The sequence below is a fragment of the Bufo gargarizans genome, chromosome 10 (assembly GCF_014858855.1).
Source record: "Bufo gargarizans isolate SCDJY-AF-19 chromosome 10, ASM1485885v1, whole genome shotgun sequence".
NCBI classification, from domain to species: Eukaryota; Metazoa; Chordata; class Amphibia; order Anura; family Bufonidae; genus Bufo; species Bufo gargarizans.
Window position 1 is genome coordinate 77,344,692 of NC_058089.1, and position 20,291 is coordinate 77,364,982.

Genomic DNA, 20,291 nt, shown 5'->3' on the forward strand with positions numbered 1-20,291 from the left:
AGGAGGGTACAACATAAAATGAGAATAAATACTATAAATTGGCCAATAAAAATAGTGCTGAAAAATAACAGACTATTAAGCTCACCTCATCTTGAGAAAGTGACTGTGATCGGATAAGAGAACGTCTTTTCTTCACAAGGTCAGCATCACGCAGGTGACCTAAACCTCCTCCCTTTCGTGGAGGAGCAACTGGAGTGGATGCTGAAGACTCCCCCTCATCCAGGTTCATTTCTAATAAACTCCCATTTACGCTTAGTCTCTTTTTAACGCGAGGTGGTGGAACCATCCCAGAATTATTGTGCTCTTTAGCACCAGTGCTTGCCTTCTTTTGTTCCTCAGTATTCTCAATGTCCTGTTCCTGGGGAGCAGTTACCTTTGTGAGTTGTTTTTCAGGTTGAAATACAATTGTATTCTTTTCCTCAGCAGGGTATCTTTGGAAACTATCCACTGGGGAATATATTGGCACATCTTGTTGTGACCCATTTGTGGCTCTTTCTTTGTTCTTATTCTCAACAGAAGGATGCTCTTCTGCTCTCTGAGATAATTGATGCTCATCGGAGACTATGCTAGAGAATGTTTGTTTCATGGTCTTTTCTCTAGTAAAAGAGTGTGGATCAATATGTTCCTCAGAGGCGGTTCTTGTTATGCTGTTTTTCAAGGATGTAGCATTTTGTTGCTTTGAAGTAGCGTTCAACGTCTCAGGTATTTCAGAGACAGGGTCTGTTTTTTTCACATCATTAGGTGCCTGTGGAGGAGCAGCAGCCTGAGAGGAAGTAGGTAGATTATCAAGATGCGTATTGCTTGTAAAGTGAGATCGTATTTGGCAAATGTATGTAAGGATGATAAGTTTGTCCGGGACAGGGCGAAGCAGCATGTCTGATGGGGAGAGAAGAGGTGGTATCCCAAGAGCAGCAAAACCATCATAGGCCTATAAGAAGAAGTATAAAATGAGACAAACACATTTTTACGTGCAAAATATTAATATTTTAAGTAAGAAGTCATGCAATTTACCTTTTTGTTATTTTCCTTTACATTTAATGGATCCAGAACTTCATAGTTACTGTAACAAAGCAAAATATATGTTAGAGAGACTGTTCACCATTAAATGCCCTTTATAGAACTTATAGTCATAAACAACTCAAACTCTTTGCAGTGGTATTTTTAACATGTGAAATGTAGCTTTTATTCCAATTCAACTTTGGGTAATAACTAATAACCTTACCCTAGCACACTCCAGAAACCTTTGAATGTCCACCGCCACTGTGTTCTTTGTAGTGGCACTGACCTTGATGAAAGATGGCACCAAGCCAATCGAAGAAATTCCATATTTTCAACTGTGGTCTCCTAATGCCAGTTATTATGATTAATATACTGTGCTCACTGTTATCCTGCACTGTTATCCTGCATGTAGCTGCTGTTCACTTAGTTTCCCTTCACTATTTGTATCTGATTTTATGTACCTTGTTTGGGTTGCTGACCCTCTCAGTCTCCTGATTACATTAGTTTGACTCGTATTACCAGGTTGTACTTGCCAGAAAAACCATAAACTCTAATATTTACTCATAAAGAACTATTCTGATGAAGCATTTATGCAAGCTCTTCTTTTGTTAGACCTGCTACAGCATATCCTGAGATATCAAACTATAGCAATATATTGAATTTCAGCAGTAACATTATAGGGATCCATAGTTCCTATGAAGAATGAACCCCTTAATAAAAATATAATAATGTTCTTCGACCGTAACTTTTCTAGAGAAGGAGTTTTGCCATCTTACATGCTTTCAGGGTGGAAGTGATGAAGTATAGCGCAAAAGGCAAGACCATTCCTCCATGATGTGGTGAAATTATTTACACGCACACCTCGATACCCTGATGTTACTTCCTGGCACCAGCGCAGAAGGGAATCTGTGCTTGGTGCTTCCTGTAAAGACAAAATGAAATAAAAATTAATATACATGGTCCAAACACATGAATATGTATGAATGGATGAATGAGGCTTCAGATCACAAAAGTAGAAACTGTTCAGAACATATTAGTACCAAGGTACTAATAATATAGCAAGCTGTTTCCTTCACAATAATTTTATATCATACAAAAGGACCCCAACACAAGACCAACAGCTTAGCATTTGCCAGTACAGCCACAGATAGCCCCATACCTACATGCAAGTTGTCAGTTTAAGGGTAATTGGAATATTTTGCAGGATTGCAGCAGGAAAGAAACATTCTACATGTCTGTCAGTAAGAAGCTACTGTACACTACAGTTCTCCAATCTAGCATTAACTGGTGAGCAATAATTTTATAAATTAAACAGCATCCCAGAGGAGTTACCTTCATTACAACCTAAATTACAGTGGCCGCTGCAGAAAGGGTATCAAGCATCAGTAAAAGTAAGGGCAACAACAGAAAACACAAATAGAAGTCAGAAGTAGCTCTAAAGGTCCTATCACACTGCACGATTTCAGGTCAGTTATGGGGAATACTAACACTGGTTACTGATAATCGAGCTGCCGATAAGCCGATGAACAAGCAAGCATTCATTCATCAGCTGATCTGCATTTTTCATCAGGATGAAAGATGCCCGATCATCCGTAGCACATCTTACTGTGAAATAAGTGATGTGTTGCCGGTAGTGAATGGAATAAAAAGGGGGTGGAACGACTGTGCTAGCAATTGTTCCTCCCACATTCAGTATGCAAACGAGTGCCGATGGATGTGTTATCTTCCATCGGTGATCGGGCAGTGTGATTCCACCCTTAGTGTTATGAATTAATAGAAGGATCGGACTATTGAGTATGGAGCAGAGCTCAGTGGAGGACAAGTAACTGCAATATCAGTATCACGGAACAGTGGATATGAACCCACTGTGCCAGGAGCAAAGGTACCGACAGTACAGACGTAGTAAACCAAGCAGGGTCGTGACCAGGAGCAACAAGACAGGAAGCAGAGGATGATGCAGAGACGTAGTCAAGACGAGCAAAGGGTCAAGGCAGGCGGCACAGGAGCAAGCTCAGACAATCCGGGTTGGCAACAGGAGAGGTGATGCAAGCAGGCTGGGATAGGAGATAAACGAAGTCCAGGAACTAAGCATGAAGGCAGGAACACGAGTGGTAAGCAAGCTCTTTAGCATAAGATTAGGACCTTGACACTGAGGCGTCTGGGAGAAGGGCTGAACCACTTAAATACCAGCAGGAGAGCCAGGGTTGGTCAGCGAGGTGACCTGACCTAACCCAGCCTGCCCAGGGAGTAATGCGTGCAGCCCTTAGAGCAGGGTAACATGACACCAGCCGAACTCAGGCTGTGTCCAGGGCTGAATAGAAGCTGTGGAGCGAAATCCTCAGAAACAATATCACTTATACAAACAAAGTGTTCGAGACTGCAGCGGTAGTCGGGGGAAAGCGTTACAATCAGAGTTAATGCAGCACATTGTAAGCACCAAAAAACCTATTGAGGCAGATTTACTAATCCGGTCTAAAATGTAGACAGCATATGCTGAGACGGGCAGTCTAAAGAGGCACCAAACTTATCATGCTGTATGATAAGGTTCGTGCATGGCTCAATACTTTTGTCTATTGGTTGGCTTAAATTGTGCCAAAGATTTTTGGTCACGTCTTAAGCTACACTCTTTTCCAGTATGCCATGCCACTTTCCAGCTAAGCCATGCCACGTGTCAAACAAGGCGCAGTGGATTATTCTTTTTGGTGCATTGCTTCATGAACAGTTGACACAGCTTTATGTGCCAAAATGTGCCAAATTTGGGTGCATCTTATGCCAAAATCACATTATAAATATTGTCCAGTGTTGCTCTAAAACTGGGAGATAGTAGAAATAACAACTTTGAAATGTACAGATTTTAGTGGTCGAGAAATGATTAAATTGAGCTGTGTACACTACAAATCAGTCATATTTAGGAAAAGATCAATCAGCATAATATTGCTGATCATGTAGTAGTGCAGAAGACAGCCGGAGCAACAAACAATGAACAGCTATTTGAAAGATGCGCTTCATAATGCAAATAGGATGCAAAAAAGCTATATTCCTCACAAAAAATTCCTGATATTTAATGGCTCGATTATAAAACAACTGATGAAGACTGGTATTCTGTGTAATTTTTTTGATTCATCCATCTATTGATCTAATAACAATATAACTATTTGGTATATAGTGCAGCAGTCAATTTTATGTATTATTTTATTTTATGCATCAACTGTACTTAAATCATGCACTCTAATTTATTCATGTAATATATTTTTAATTTACACTTGTCATGTGATGACATTATAGTGCATTAATAAGTGCAATCATTTATTCATGAAATAAGATTTGCACGCTCAGTGCCTTCTGACTGCTGAAATAGGACAAAGATGTGATGCTGGACATCTAGACACATGCACTGTGGGACTGGAACGATAGGGAGCATATGGGGAGAAGTTATATGTAAATAGGCAGCCAGTCCACTTATATTTAACCCCTGAGGAAGCTACTTTGCATTAAGGCTTGAGAGGTATGTCTGTATCCATTATATCATTATGGGTTGAATGGATGGTAGCTAGCTTTATATTTGTTGCACTTGCACTTTATACAAAGTATGTACATTTGGCAAAATATTTATCATTGGGAGTGCACGCTTATTAGTGATTTATTGTGGATAATAACTCATTACCCATGTACTTCGGGGACTATTTGGGATGAATTGGAATTGTGAATCACAAACTAAGTTGATATTGACATTATGAATTGGTTGCCATATATTATAACTTGAACTGAGCATTCTCACTATGACTCCATTTATTTATTTTTGTGAAGAATATTTATTAGTATTATATTAGTACTGGTTATTGAACTGACAATGGGAAAATGTCAATAGAATTAACAAGCTTTGAATATGCCTTGTGATAGCCATGTAAGTGATAAGGGAAAACACTCTGTAGTACACACAATGCTCCAGAAAGTTGAAGAAGAAGAAGGATATGGTAGAAAGTATGGGGAGTGATGGACACCCTGCAGTTATATAATGGATAGGTACAGAACAACGGGAGGGTCTGTGAACAGGTACCAGGAATTTTAGTTCTAGATAAAAGAAAATTCATCCAAACATCAAAGAATGTTATGTTAAATAAATGAATGATCTACTGCAATTCCTAATGGTTCTACAAGATGAACATCACTATTATGCTTTATTAAAGAGTAGTTGCAGCTCACTGTTTTTGCTATTTAAAATTCTGCTATTTAGGAAGAGCAACAACTGGTTCGCAATGCCAATGTCAGGTTTTGTATAACTCCACAAACTGTAGGTCTTTCCGTGATGTTAACTGGAGATGAACCTCTGGAAGACAAAGCCTCCTCTTGTACCTCCCAGCCATGCAATTCAGAAAAAGGGTGAGGCATTTGAGTCCAATCTTTGGCCATCATGTCCATTCCTTAGTTTAATTCAAAAATGTACACAGCTGGTCGCTCAAAATGTAATAGGCTTAATAAAGGGTTTTGATGGAGCCAATATTTCATTGGTACAAAACAGTAAATAAATGACAGGCACCGGTGAAGAAAACAGAAGGAAGGATGTTATCCTACACGCCAAAGAAAATTCTACTTGTTTATATATAGTGATAAATTATTCAGAGTACTGGATAAAACCTGTTCTTTTTCAATCTGTGAATTAAACAGTAGCTGTGTAAACCTAGAAGACCAAGTAAGAGCACTGCACCATGAACCATCTCCCACACAATTCCTCCATTATGTTATAACTGCAGAGTGCCATCACATGAATGTTTATTGCTCAGCATGTATCTCAATAGTATTCACCCCATAAAAAGTCATTCTCCTTCCTCTTGTCACAGTATTAACCACATCCCATGCAGTGTCTCTTCCTCTTCTAGGTCACAGACTGTCACATACCTCCCCTACTTGCCCTGTGCTTTGGCTCAGTCTCTTCTTTTCTTTGCTCCTCTGTTGTCCAAGGGTTTGAGGAGGGGATACGGAAAATGTGCACTCTGACTTGTGAGCTTCGTTTTTCTCAGCTCCTGATGAACTATAATCTAAAGAATAGTTTTGCCATGTCTCACTGGGGGTATGCTCTTGGTTTAAAGATTCTATGTCTTTTCTGGAAAGTTTATTTTCTTCCACCACTGTCTCTAGCACATTCTTGATGCCTTGATCTACATAGTCTGACTGTTTATGTCTTTCCACTTTTACTTCTGGTAGGAAATTATTTTCTTGCATGCCTGTTGTATTTGGGGGGTTGTTTACCTGTATAAATTCATCAGAAACCGCTGACATTTTTATCACCTTTTCAGTTCTAAAAGGTTGTTTTGTTTGTGATAGAAGTTCTGGGAGGATTTCTTCTGACTCAGCATCCATGAATGTAATTTCTTCTGGCACAACTGCACTCTCCTCTATATCTTCTCTTTTCTTTGACTCCTTAATATCTGATTTTATTTTGCCTTCCGTAAGTGAAGCAGTTTGTGCATCATCCTCATGACTTATTTTTTCCACAGTTCTATTTTTAGCTTGGTTAAATTCCTGTACTTTGTGTGGCATAACACTTGTCATGTCCTGAAAATACATTGCTATTCCATCTCTCTTACCTTCTCCTGATACTGCCTTTAATCCTTCTCCCTCCATACCTAATGACAGTTCAGCGGTCTGATTCACGTTCTCATTGGTCTTTGTTGTCTTTTCTACATTTTCTTTCAGTTCACCTTTTTCCAATTCTGAGTCCAGCACAGAGTTTATTACTTCTACTGTCTCTGTACTACTTATCCTGTTTTTGATAGTTAGTTGTGGGTTTTCCAGTTGTGTCTGTTGTTTGTTTCGATTGTCTGTGTCCTGTAGTGTTCCAACCTTTTCTACCACAGGCTTACTGTCCTCAGACCTATCTCTTTCATCTGCATTTCTCTCTTTACTTTCCTGCTGCTCATCTCTGTTTTTATCACTTACTCCATCATTTTTCTCAATTAAATGCAGTGCTTCATAGAGGCTGCCTCTTGAAAGCAAACATTCTTCAGGTTCATTTTGTACTCTATATTTTTCATCTATTTCCACTTCATTACTAGCTGTTTCCTTAGATAGCTCTTCATTTGCCCAGAACCATGTCTCTTCTCCTTCATGATCTTCACACTCTGGAGTTTCAGTTCTGACAGGCTTCATATTTAGGCTACCATCTATCAAAAGATAAGTTTGCAAATCTTCTTGATCTCCTTGAATTAACTCGTTTGCTTCCACTTCTGCTACACCCATAGGCTTCTCATTTTTTTCTGCAGCTTCTACCAGCCTAATATTTGTCCAAATGTGGAAATCTTTCTCCTTCTTTTGATCTAATACTTGCTTAGCTAAGACTGTTTTCTCAATCTTGTCTGTGCCAAGGTACACATCTTCCATGTTTATGTTTTCATCTATCAAAAAGCAAGTATTCAAATCTTGATTGGGTACCTCTTTTGATCCATTTGCTTTCTCTACTAACCTCTCTGCTGTACAAATAGCTGTATCAAGAACCATGTATTTTGTAGCTATACTCTCCTGATTTGTTGTTGTCTCCACAGCCAGACTATTATTTGTCCAAAGGCATGAATCACCCTCATTTTTTTCATCTAGTACTTGCTCAGCTATACCTATTTTCTCGATGTTGGTTGTTCCCAGGTACACCTCTTCTATATTTAGGCTCCTGTCTATCAAAAGACATGTATTAAAATCATCTTGATCAGCATCATTTGACCCATTTGCTTCCTCTTCTAAAGTTTCTATTGTCCATATATCAGTACTATAAACTTCTTCTTTCTCATTCACATGCTCCTCGTTTCTTGCTTCTTGTACATCCAGCATGCTATTTGTCCAAGGGCATACATTATCTTTCATGTCTTGAGCCAGTACTTGCTTATTTATGTTTGTTTCCTCAATCTTGGTTGCCCCAAGGTACAACTCTTTCATATTAGGATTATCTTCTATCAAAATGCAAGTATTCAATTTTTTTTGATCAAGTACTTCTGATCTATCCACTCTCTCGACTAATCTATCTATTGTCCGTATGCCTGTATTATGAACTTCATCTTCTTTTACCCTAGTCTCCTCATTTGTTTCTGCTTCCACAGCCAACCTATTATTTGTCCAAATACACATATCATTCTCCTTCTCCTGATCTAATACTTGCTCAGATAAGTTTGTCTTCCCAATCTTGGTTGTCTCAAGGTATACTTCTTCTATATTAAGATTCCTATCTATCAAAAGGCAAGTATTCAAATCATCTTGATCAGGTATCTGTATGGATCTATCTACTTCCCCTTCTAATTTTTCTATTGCCCACATTTTTGAATTCGGAATGTTGTCTTTTTGATCCAGTTTTGCATATGATGCATCCATGTCCAGCCTATCATTTGTCCAAAGGAATGAATCTTTCTGAAAAGAATTGTTCTCCTTGTCTTGATCTAATACTTCTTGTTGTTCAGTCTTGGATGTTCCAAGGTAGACTTCCTTCATATTTAGACTACCATCTATCAAAAGGTAAGTATTTAATTCTTCTTGATCGACAATATATTTAGGTTCACCTGCTTCCTCTTCTAATCTCTTTATTGGACAAATTCCAGAACTATAATGCTCATCGTTTCTATTCATAGGCTCCTCATTTGTTACTACTACTGCATCCAGCCTGCTGTTTTTCCAAGGTAATAAATATTCCCCCTTCTCTTGATCCATAACATGCTCAGCCGCATCTGTTTTTTCAATCTCTGGTGTTCTGAGATATACATCTTCTATGTTAGCTAAATCTGTTGCTTTACCAATTCTCTCTCCATCTGTGGGTATACTACTGTTTGTCAAAATACATTTCTCCAATAAATTATCTTGACCCTGTGTCTCTTTATGTCTGTCTTCTTCTCTGGAAAGATTAATTATTTCTACAGCCAAACTATCTTCTTGATTTGTTGAATTTCTGACTGTCAATGGTTCTATGTCTGGCTGTCCAAAGGACTGAAGATATATCTCTTTAATGCTAATTAGATTTACTGATTCTTTTGTGCTATTGATGTTTTCAAGTAGTTGCTCATTTTCCTTTTCGGCTCCAATTGTTTGCTTTTCAAGTCTGGCATTAGTCAACATATGCGTTTCACTAACCTTATTCTGATCAAATACTGTATCATCAGGATCCTGATATTTCTCTATTATATTCTCTTCCAATATATCTTGAAGTTGTTCAAATGTAACTCTGTCAACGTTATTTTCTTTAGATATTTCTGCCTCACTGCCTTGTTTTTCCTCAGTAACACATTCTGCTTGAATATCAATTTCTTCCTGTTCTAGCTTTTTAGCATTGACTGCCATATCATGTTGCTCCAATACCAGTACATACTGTGTTTTATTGGTAAAAGCGTCTTCCTTTGGAGTTTCTTCTACTCCACTATCTACCACACCTATAGTGTACTTCTCTGCTACCTGTTCAGAAAAAGTTTGTATACCTTCAGACTGAACCTCAGTTTGATACTCGGCTCTATGCATCATAGCCTCTACCTTATCTACCCCATTCTGATTGTCCCTACTTATTTCCCTTTGAATATCTTCTATTAAGCTTTGTGTAACATAACTGCCCGTCTCTATCCCTCTGTCACCTCTAGTCACTGTCATGTCCTGTAGATCTTTGTCTTTATCTGTCATTTGGTACAGTCTCTCATCTAGCCGTCTTGTATTTTCCTCTACTTTTTCAGGTTCACTCACTCTATTTTCACTTCTGTCCGTAGGCTCTTTGATTCGTGTATCCTTTTCAGTGTCCACTGCAGTCACAGCCTCATCTTGCCTTTTCTTATTTTTGTCTTGGACTTCATTGTTGTATGTTTGCACTGGCATGTCTTGCATTGCATTCTCTGCTATAGTTACGGGGTGTTGTGTGCTCAGTTGTTCAGCAGAAGTATCTTGAGTATGCTCAGTCTGGGAGACGCTCTTTAATGAAATGACTTCTTTCTGAAACATGGGATTATCTGTGTGTTCTTGATTGTATATATCTTCATGTGTTTTTTCTACTCTAGTTTCTTTCATATCATTGTCTGTTGGTTCCTCTATGACTCTTGGGCCTTGCAGTCTTGCATCCGTAGCACAAGATGCATCTTCTGGAACTGTGTCTTTAATACATATTGGATCCTGCATTAGATGTTCTACCAACAGTATGTTTTCTGTTACGCTATCAGGTACACTAACTATAACTTCACTTGCTTTTACAGTTTTGCATGCTTTTTCTAAAATCACTTTCTCTTCAGCTCTACTTACAGTTTCTTGATCTCTCTGGGCTATTAAGTCTTGTGAGTCACTAATCTTACTTTCAACATCTGTTTTCTCTAATGCATCCTTTTTCTCTACATTGACTATGCTTTTTATTCCGTCTGCCTCCTGTATATTTATTGAAATCTCCTCTATGCCCTCTCTCTCAAACAATTTTTGTTTTTTGTTTAGCTCTTTTAGCTCTTGATTATCACTGGTATCCTGAGCTAAGTTATATATATTTTCTGTGATATTCTGAGACATCACATTTATATTACTATCTGTTCTTGGCAAACTTTTATCACCAGCACTTGCTGGTTCTGTTTGTGTACCTAGGTTGACTACTCTGTCTTTTCCTACAATATTTTCTACAAAAACATATTGTGCATCCACTACATTATTTGCCTTTGGATAATTTTGCATGCCATCTATTGCTGTCACACTGTCAGCTGACTGGCTTGCTGTTTCTTGTACATTTGTTATTTGTACATCTTTTTCTGCAGACCTGACTATAATCTCAGGCATTTCAGGTATTTCATCTGGGCTCTTGTCTGCATTAAGTGATTCCTTGGGAAAAGTTACATTTTTGCTAAAAGATGATATTGGTGGCATCTTTGTTTCTGGAAGATTACTCAATGTAGTTTCCTTATCCAAAAATGGAAGAGGTTCAGGAGGGTTTTCTACTGGTTTGTTTGCAACTTGCTCACTCTCAACTATATGGCCTGCTTTTGACCTCTTCGGTATACTTGGTATTTGAGGTATCTGGACCTCTGTTTCATCTCCTGTTATTATTACTGTGTGATCTCTTTTCTTTATTGCTGCATCCTGATGAACAACTGGCCCCATATCTTGTAGACATCCCATTTTGTGCATTTTCTCCCTATACTCATCCCTAGGGGCTGACTCTGGCTGTTCCATGGCTCTGTCACTGAGAAGTGGCTTATTGTCAGGGGTGGCTTCTCGGATCTTCCATACCTCGTTATTCCTAAGGAAACATAAAAAAAGTAACAGACTGGAATAAGCAGTAAAATATATATATTGTAATAAAAACATTTATTTAATATGTAGGTTTTACTTAGTATAATTAGCAGTTTTACTGTACATACTTAATATGCACATTTTCGAGAAATACCCACATACATGCCGATAATAAATTACATGACATTACTTTACACTTCAAAAACAAGGAAAAACACATTAACGGGGTTTTTCGGGATTCTGATATTAATGGCCTATCCTCCAACATTAAAGTGTTAGAAAGGTGATGAGGCCATCATGCTGAAACTAACTTAGATTTTTGCAAATGACTGTATTTGTGGACTGTAAATATCTCTTTGAAGGTTTAACGCTACAAGATTAAAGATTGGATCACAATACTTTGAAAAGGTATGTCAACTGCAATATGATTCCAAGAGGTCTTCACATTAAAAATGTTCAACATAATAGTGTGGAATATGATTTGTTCAATTGCACTGAGAAATATATATTACATATGAGGAAAACAGTTGAGATGAAACAAAAGATTTTCAATATGTTTACACATCTCTGGAGTCTGAAAAAATTCTCCTTATGGCTGGAGTTTTGTGAACTACATGAGAACACCAAAGGGAATATTTCTAGACTGAAGTTGTTTAGCCTAAGTTCATACTAAAACATAAGAACATACTGGTTGACATGTTAGCTATACATCTTCAGAAATAGAGACTGCAGATTTAAACTATTTAGACACCTCTTATGTAGTAAAAGAAGATATACAGTAATGTGCAAAAGTATTAGGCAGGTGTGGAAGAATGATTTAAAAAATAGAAGTGTTCATAATTTATTTTTATAATTAACAAAATGCAAAGTGAATGAACAAAAGAGAGATCTCAATATTTGGTGCGACAATCCTTTGCCTTCAAAACAGCATCAATTCTTCAATTCAATTCTGGAAGTACACAGTGAAGCTTGGTGAGAATCCTTGCAAGTTTGGGGCTGAATTTTAGTAAATGGAGTTGGGTATTTGGCCAGGATTAATGGGGTCCTCAATGCTGAGAAACACAGGCAGATACTTATTGATCATTAAATACCATCAGGTAGTCATCGCATCGGCTCCAAGTTTATTCTGCAGCAGAACAATGACCTCAAACATATAGCCAATGCCATAAGAACTGTCTTCAAGAACAAGGCATCCTGGAAGTGATGATATGACCCCACAGAGCCCTGATCTCAACATCAAGTCTGAGATTACACGAAGAAGCAGAAAGATTTGAGAAAGCATATATCTGTTAGCAGTGGCGTACACACAATCCATGGGGCCCCGGTGCGAAACTGATCTATGGGGCCCCCTCCCCGTCGCGCCCCCCCCCCCAACCTGCCTCCTAGCCCCCCCCCCCCCCCCCACTACCTCCCCTACCAGTGGTGTAACTATAGTGTTATGGGCCACAGTGCAAACATTTTTTCAAAGAACCGGCAGATTTTTTTACTAAGGGCTCTTTCCGTGCGGCTAATCCGCGGCGTGACTGAGTGCCAAGCCCCATTCTAGACAGCAGAGACACGGAGCAGTGACATGATTGACTGTGATCTTTTTACTACAAAATCACGGTGACAACTTTATGTCTCTGTGATTTTGTAGTAAAGAGATCACAGAGAGGCACGGAGCATAATCAGTCATGTTAATGCTCTGTGTCTCTGCTGTCCGGAACGGGGCTTGGCTCTCATTTACGCAGTGGATTCCTCGCACGGGATCCGCTTGTGTTAAAGAGCCCTAAGCCCAATGCATGGCTACACTCACCTAGTCCTAATAAAATCTGGTCCTACCTCATCAAGGGTGTCGCTGGCGTCGGCGTGATGTCCGCTGGATCCAGAACAAGGTCCCTGTGGTGAGAAAAAAAGAATAATCACATAAGGAAGGGATGGTGACTGCCCCTGTGAAATCACCAGCTGGCCTGTAAGACTGAGCCATGCCAATGTGTAGCAGGGTAATCTAGGACATTTCCCCTAAGTGCAACCACACGGTACTAATGCCCACCTTGTGGCCCCTCACAGTAGTTATGCCCACCTTTGTTCCCGTCACAGTAATTATGCCCAGATATGTGCCCCCTCATAGTAGTTATGCCAAATATGTGTCCCCTTACAGTAGTAATGCCAGATTATGTGCCCCCTCACAGTATTAATGCCAGACTATGTGCCCCTCACCTAGTAACGCCAGATTATATGCCCCTTACAGTAGTAATGCCAGATTATGTGCCCCTCACAGTATTTATGCCCAGTTATGTGCCCCCTCAAAGTAAATATGCCCACATATGTGCCCCCTCAGAGTGGTTATGCCAGATTACGTGTCCTCTCACAGTAATAATGCCAGATTATGTGCCCCTTCACAGTATTTATGCCCGGTTATGTGCCCCCTCAGAGTGGTTATGCCAGATTATGTGCCCCTCACATTAGATATGCTCACATATGTGCCCCTCACATTGGTTATGCCAGATTAGGCTCCTTTCACACTAGCGTTCGTCGGTCCGCTCGTGAGCTCCGTTTGAAGGAGCTCACGAGCGGACCCGAACGCCTCCGTCCAGCCCTGATGCAGTCTGAATGGAGCGGATCCGCTCAGACTGCATCAGTCTGGCGGCGTTCAGCCTCCGCTCCGCTCGCCTCCGCACGGACAGGCGGACAGCTGAACGCTGCTTGCAGCGTTCAGCTGTCCGCCTGGCCGTGCGGAGGCGAGCGGATCCGTTCAGACTTACAATGTAAGTCAATGGGAACGGATCCGCTTGAAGATGAGCCCATATGGCTCAATCTTCAAGCGGATCCGTCCCCCATTGACTTTACATTGAAAGCCTGAACGGATCCGCTCAGGCTGCTTTCACACTTAGAATTTTTTCTAAGTTATTAATGCAGACGGATCCGTACTGAACGGAGCCTCCGTCTGCATTAATATGATCGGATCCGTTCAGAACGGATCCGATCGAACGCTAGTGTGAAAGTAGCCTTACATGCCCCGTCACAGTAGTTATGCCTTCATATGTGCCCCCTCATAGTTATGCCTTTATATGTGCCCCCTCACAGTAGTTATGCCACATTAGGTGCCCCCTCAAATTAGTTATGGCAGATTAGGTGCCCCTCAGTAGAGATGCCAACTTTTGTGCCCCCTCACTCTAGTTGTTCCCATCAATCCCCCCCCCCCCCCTCTGCCCCTCTGCCTCTCTGCCCCTTTGCCCCCCTGCCCCCAGTCTGCAGCATTAGAAAAAAAAATTCTTACATACTTACCTTCTTCCCTGATGAGAGTAGGCAGCTTGCCAGGTTTTTAGGTCTCCTCCCACAGTGACAGGCAGCAGCGCGATCTGGGGCCAGCAGGGGGAGCTCCTGAGCTCTGAAGATCAGTGAAGCAGGGAGCAGAGAGGTTTCCCTGCTTCACTATAGAAACGGAACTGCCGGCCGTGTGTGTGTGAGTGCGTGCTCCCCCCCCCCCCTCCCTTACTTGACCCTCCGGCCCCCCCACCCCCCATATTATACATGTAATGGTGGCATGGAGCGCTCTGATGGGGCCCGAAATTGCCACTGTACTTCATGCCGGGCCCCACCAGAGCGCTCCATTACATGTGAGTACAGCGGGAGCCCTGCCAGCGGCCTGGGGGAGGGGTCCACAGGCGGCCGGGCCCGGTCGCAACTGCGACCCCTGCGACCCTGGTATGTACGCCACTGTCTGTTAGTTCTCAATGATGTTTGGAACAACCTTCTTGCTGTGTTCCTTCAAAAAACTGTGTGCAAGGAAGAACTAATGCTGTTTTGAAGACAAAGTTGGTCACACTAAATATTGATCTGATTTAGATTTCTCTTTTGCTCATTCACTTTTCATTTTGTTAATTGATAAAAATTAACTATTAACACTTCTATTTTAAAAGGATATTTTTTCACACCTGTCTAAAACATTTAAAACAGCACTGTACACAAGGGTGTCAAATGGTCAAAAAAGCTCTCACAGAGGAATTTAATTGAATTCCTCTGTATGCAGATCTGAGCCTATCGTTATAGGAGTTACAGTCGGAAGGGATGACTTCAGAAAAAAATAATAATACTGTATTTAAAATGACTAACCCTCACTTTTATTGTACACAGTCATGAGTAATTGATCTGGATACATTTAAGATCTAGGGGAGAGAGACTTTAAAATGTTGAACGCTTGTATGAATGATACCACCTATGACTTGCCTAAGCATAAGAGAAATCCTACTAAGGTACCGCCCTTGAGGAACTGAGAAATAAATAAAATGTAGTTAATGAAAAGTCTGACAAGGGAGTCAGTGGTCATTATGGATGCCCTGCTATACTCCAAACAGGTGCATGAAACCCTACATGATTGCGCAATCTATAGGAGGTTGTCAAGGAATCTAAAAATTACTTGTAATATCTTCAAATATATAGCTTTAGTTTACTTACATTAAATCAGATTGACACACTTATGGTAAAGCATCCTGTGCTACCTATTTTTTATGGGTCACCAAAAATATACCGAGAGGTTTCCCTCCTCCCTATAACTGACCACGTTTTACAGCCTCTGCTATGTGGGGATGATTAGATATGGCATGTGCTAAATAAAGAAGTCTTCAGGATATTGCATTTGGCAATAACATACAAATCTAGATGGTTTAAACTTCATAAACTCAATTTTTATTAACATACAAATCTAGATGGTTTAAACTTCATGAACTCAATTTCTATCAATCTATGGAATTAGTGTTATGAATGGTTGCGGTAATCTGAGCTATTTATTATATGAAATTTTGTATACATGTCTTTTGTTCATTGAATTTCCCTTTCCATAGACATGATAACAGCTAGTCTCCACCCACTAGCTCAGGAAACGGAGAATCAGTAATTGAGCCTGCAAACGAAAAGTTAAGAATGCAGGATACAAGTCATATAATGGCCCGAAATAGTGCTGTTACTTATGTACAAACATTTAGTAGCAGATACTGAAAAGCAATTTGAAAGTACACTGTCTTTTTTACTTATCAATTATCCGCCTATATGTCCTTCAAAAGTTCTCAATTGCTAACAGTCCCGGCCACTAGGAAATAGAGTGAGTTGGACAGTGGCCCAATAGCACTAGTTTTGTTGGATTGGGTGTATCTTAGTAGTTCATAGTAGTTGTTGATCGATAGTGTGTAAATATGATTGTTTTGTATTGCTGACTTTACTATTATTTTTTTTACTGACCTCTGCTCTTGGCTTGTGATTGCAGGGATTCCTGTAGATGTTTCCATGGATCTTGTAGGCTTCTGTTTCTCCCTTTCATTGTTATGGTGGCTATGTTTGCCATCAGTTAAAGGTTTAATGCTTTCTTTTTTGGCTGTAATGAGAGAACTTTTGTCAGATTTACGTTTCTTATTTATTCTTGGAAAAAATGGTGGGACAGGAGGAGGACTAGTAAGAGAAGGTCTTGAGGTATCACGAAGAGAAGAAGTAATCTCTGAAAGAGGAAAACACAGATAGAAAGTAATATAGAAAAAAAGAATGAGATGTAGAAGTAAACTATAGTATTTTAAAGAAATGTACTTACTTGTAGAAAGAGATGCTTCATCTTCTTCCTCTGCAAGAGTACTAAGCTCCCGAACTGGCTCTATAAAACAAGACAGTGAAAGAGTAGTTGACCAAAAATCACATGTGTAAAATACAACATAAGAAGACACAGAGGGAATATAGAGAGGCAATTTATAGGACACAAGAAAACAAGTAGTGTGTTTACCTGACGACAAGTAGTCAGACAATATGTTTTTAAGATAACCTGAAGAGGAAAGTGAAGAAAGAATGTATAACAAAGAGTGGAGAGAAAGATGGAAAATATAAAGGAGCCAAGGTTATGTTCAACAGATGTAAAACCAAATGTTGATATAGGTAATAGCACTGCAGCAAAGGGAAATGTATGTTATATATGAAACCCTCACTAAAGATAAGAATATCCTGTGTCACGTTATGCTCTTCCCATGTATCACAGTGTATCGCAAGTATAGGTCCATTGCAGGAAATACATACATGTATATGTGGGCAAACTGTGCAATTCAATGGCTCATATTAAATAGACTCTTTGTTTTTGTATCTGAAATGGTTGGCAAAACACGCAAGATAAAAGTCAGTGGGATAGCTATAAGGTGTGCAGATATACAGTAGCAGTCTCTAGCCCTGATGCCTCTGGAAACCCAAAGTCCCTTCTGTTACATTACATTGTTGGCAAGGAGGGGGATTGGGCATTTTGAATTTCAGGATGTCAGTGACTAGTTTCCCGTCTCTATTAAAATAAACATGTACATATGTTCATGGTAGAATTGAGAGAAATAGCTGTTCCCTACAGCTATCTCATGTGTATTACCTGCTTAACACCAACATCTACTGACATCCAGGTTCAGACCACCAGAGTATTAGAGGATCCTCCAGTGGGCCCAAGAGACAATAATTGGTTCTTAATAAACCATGGCCCCTAATGTCTAGCAGTGTAAAGTTGACTTTAGAACTAATAATTAGATCACAGGTGTATAAACCACACATGCAGCCTGTGCAGCTGCACAGGGACCCAGTTTAAAAAAAAAAAAAAGTTAAAATCCACCATCTTATCAAGAACACAAATGCTTCCTAATGTCTACTTCAGTGTGTTTCCTGCCCTTTGAATTTTATGTCCTCCTCTGAAACAGATATCCTATTGAATCTTATGGGTAAGTCCTGCATGAGCAATTACTTAAAAATGGAGCGACCCTGGGAAAACCCATCCATAGGTGGCCAGGGTTAAGGAAACTGTTGACCAGGTTGTGCTATGCTATTTCTGCAACTTAACTAGAAGTGAATAGGAGTTACAGAAACAGAGTAAAACAGCAAGCTACTTTCGGTAGTTTCGGTAACTCTAGAGCCACTCTGTTTCTGTGACTCCCACTCACTTCTACGGGAGTCAGGGAAACTGCGTAGCACAGCAGTTCCCGTGTGTCTGTCACAACAGCCTCCTCTGACCACAACTTACAATGGGCAGGTATTCCAGTCTCAGCCATGAATTAATTTAGAAACTCAGGTCTTTTCTGCAAAAATGTTTGAAACCCAAAACACAGAGCAATGCTGATGGTTTCGATTTTAGTCCAAAATGGATATATCTGTTATACTTTAATTCTTTCTACTTGTGTCACAAAGGGCTAAATGTAAAACCTTATACATTGATGCTACTAAACCATGAAGAGTTTTCTTTTTCTGATTATAAAATATTCAGGAAAACCTGAAATTAAGTAACTGAATCCAGATGTTACCTCGAGGCGCTGAACCAAGAGAATTGCGTTTCTGTCTTTGCAATTTGTCCTCTTCTTCCTCTTCATTGAAGTCATCAAGGTCTGCAATGTCTGATGGTTTCAGACTCAAGAGACTGGCAATACTCTGCATATCATCATCCCTGGTGTACAGTCAAAAAGACAATGATTCTATATCACAATATGGCTAAGCTCAACTTTGAATTCAAAGAAGCATTGTCTTGTCTTTCTGTCTATCTAATCTATTCATCCATCAAGCATATCCCATATCTAACATAGCATTGTCAAACTGAAGCTTGCATCTCAGTCAGTACAGTTCTTAAGGGTTTCCATTGTATATCATTTATGATGTTTCAATATGATATGCAATAAATGTCTGTTTAGTGAAGGTCCAACTGCTGGAACCATAAATAATTTCAATCCTTAATGTGTATTTGGCACTCCCCATGATACGGTTTATTCTATGATTAATGTCAAATATAAAAGTCAGACATCATAAAGTACATGAGAATCAGTCCTATACCTCACATAAATACAGAGATCTTCCCATTCATCATTCATTGCTCTGCTAGACTTATTTCAAGATGGCTGCCCAGAAGGCGTGTCCTTTAGCAGCAGCTCTGTCCCTATAAAGGGCCTTTTACATGGACCAATCATTGGGTCAATTATAGGAAATGAGTAATTGTAGAAATGCCTTTTCCTAATTATAGCCCTGTGTAACACCTGATGAATGAGCAAACACTTGTTCATTAGGTGAACTTCTCTTTCGTCCATCACCGCAAATCATCATTTTTGGGCAGCAGATTGTGTTGTGTAAACACTGACAAAGAATATATCTGTATGGGGATTAGTGATCGCGGCAGCGAGCGATTATTGTTCCACATGCAGAGAAGATTATTACTGCATGTAAATGCAGCTCTCACCTCATCTGACCATCAATCAATTATTGTGAATACATAGGTCATTTGCGATAACTGCCTGTTACATTGTAAAAAAGGGACCATTACTGCCACAGCTTCTAACAATGGATATGGCTCTTGGCAGTTGAAGGATGGAACTGAGCATGTGTGTCCACCTCAGTGATGTTACTGACGTGAGTGGTGTAATAAGGAAACGTGAAGCGGATAGACGCAATGGGAGAAAAAAAATCACCAGTAGAAAATGCCTAAACATATATTCAGCGATTTCTTGGGCACAGTATATTAGTTTTTGAGAAGTTAGGTGATCAATATGTGACAGCTCACACAAGAGTTACTATCTATCCAATATCAGCTCATATTTAGGGTAAATTGGCGTTCAGGACTGTAGGTAAGCTATGAAACAAACTCTACGCATGCTACACGTTTTAGCTGTCATGCAGATTTCACAGATTCCAGTTCCCAGACATTATTATTGAATAGGATTTATCACACTTTGGCAGAAGATGGCCACAAGTCAGTACTGTACATAACACTGCTTCTATCAGCCCCTGATTGTGGGACTTCTCGCCGGGTGATATCAGCTTAGTGTTATTACCGCTCTAATTTAAAGGTTACTGTCTGCATTGCATTTATTTTAACTTTATTTCATGAATACAGTTTCATAAAATATTCATAAAGGGTCATCATATAAAATAATGCTTTGTGTTTCATGTACTGAAAAGAAATCCCTATTGCACTGTAACTTTTTATTGCATTATTTCTAAAGAATTCACTTATTGTTTATATATACTGTCTATACTGTAGGTATATATTTCCCACTACAGACACTATACATTAAAAAGTTCATGTTGGTAAAATAAAAGCCATATTGGTTTAG

At 39.6% G+C, this 20,291-nt stretch overlaps 1 protein-coding gene across 4 annotated transcripts in view; it reads right to left on the minus strand.

The window, feature by feature from the left end:
- The window catches only part of EHBP1L1 (EH domain binding protein 1 like 1), a 124,481-nt gene that overhangs the window by 17,067 nt on the left and 87,123 nt on the right, over positions 1-20,291 (minus strand). The window contains exons 6-13 of one of the 4 annotated variants that reach the window (XM_044269617.1): positions 18,498-18,637; positions 16,961-16,999; positions 16,775-16,834; positions 16,432-16,564; positions 5,896-11,221; positions 1,776-1,921; positions 1,012-1,060; positions 86-928 (exon numbers count right to left, since the gene is read on the minus strand). In XM_044269617.1, the coding sequence (XP_044125552.1) occupies positions 86-928; positions 1,012-1,060; positions 1,776-1,921; positions 5,896-11,221; positions 16,432-16,564; positions 16,775-16,834; positions 16,961-16,999; positions 18,498-18,637 (6,736 nt within the window). Of the gene's footprint in view, positions 1-85; positions 929-1,011; positions 1,061-1,775; positions 1,922-5,895; positions 11,222-16,431; positions 16,685-16,774; positions 16,835-16,960; positions 17,000-18,497; positions 18,638-20,291 lie in introns of all 4 variants that reach the window. The other 3 variants (XM_044269615.1, XM_044269618.1, XM_044269616.1) reach the window with 3 other exon arrangements.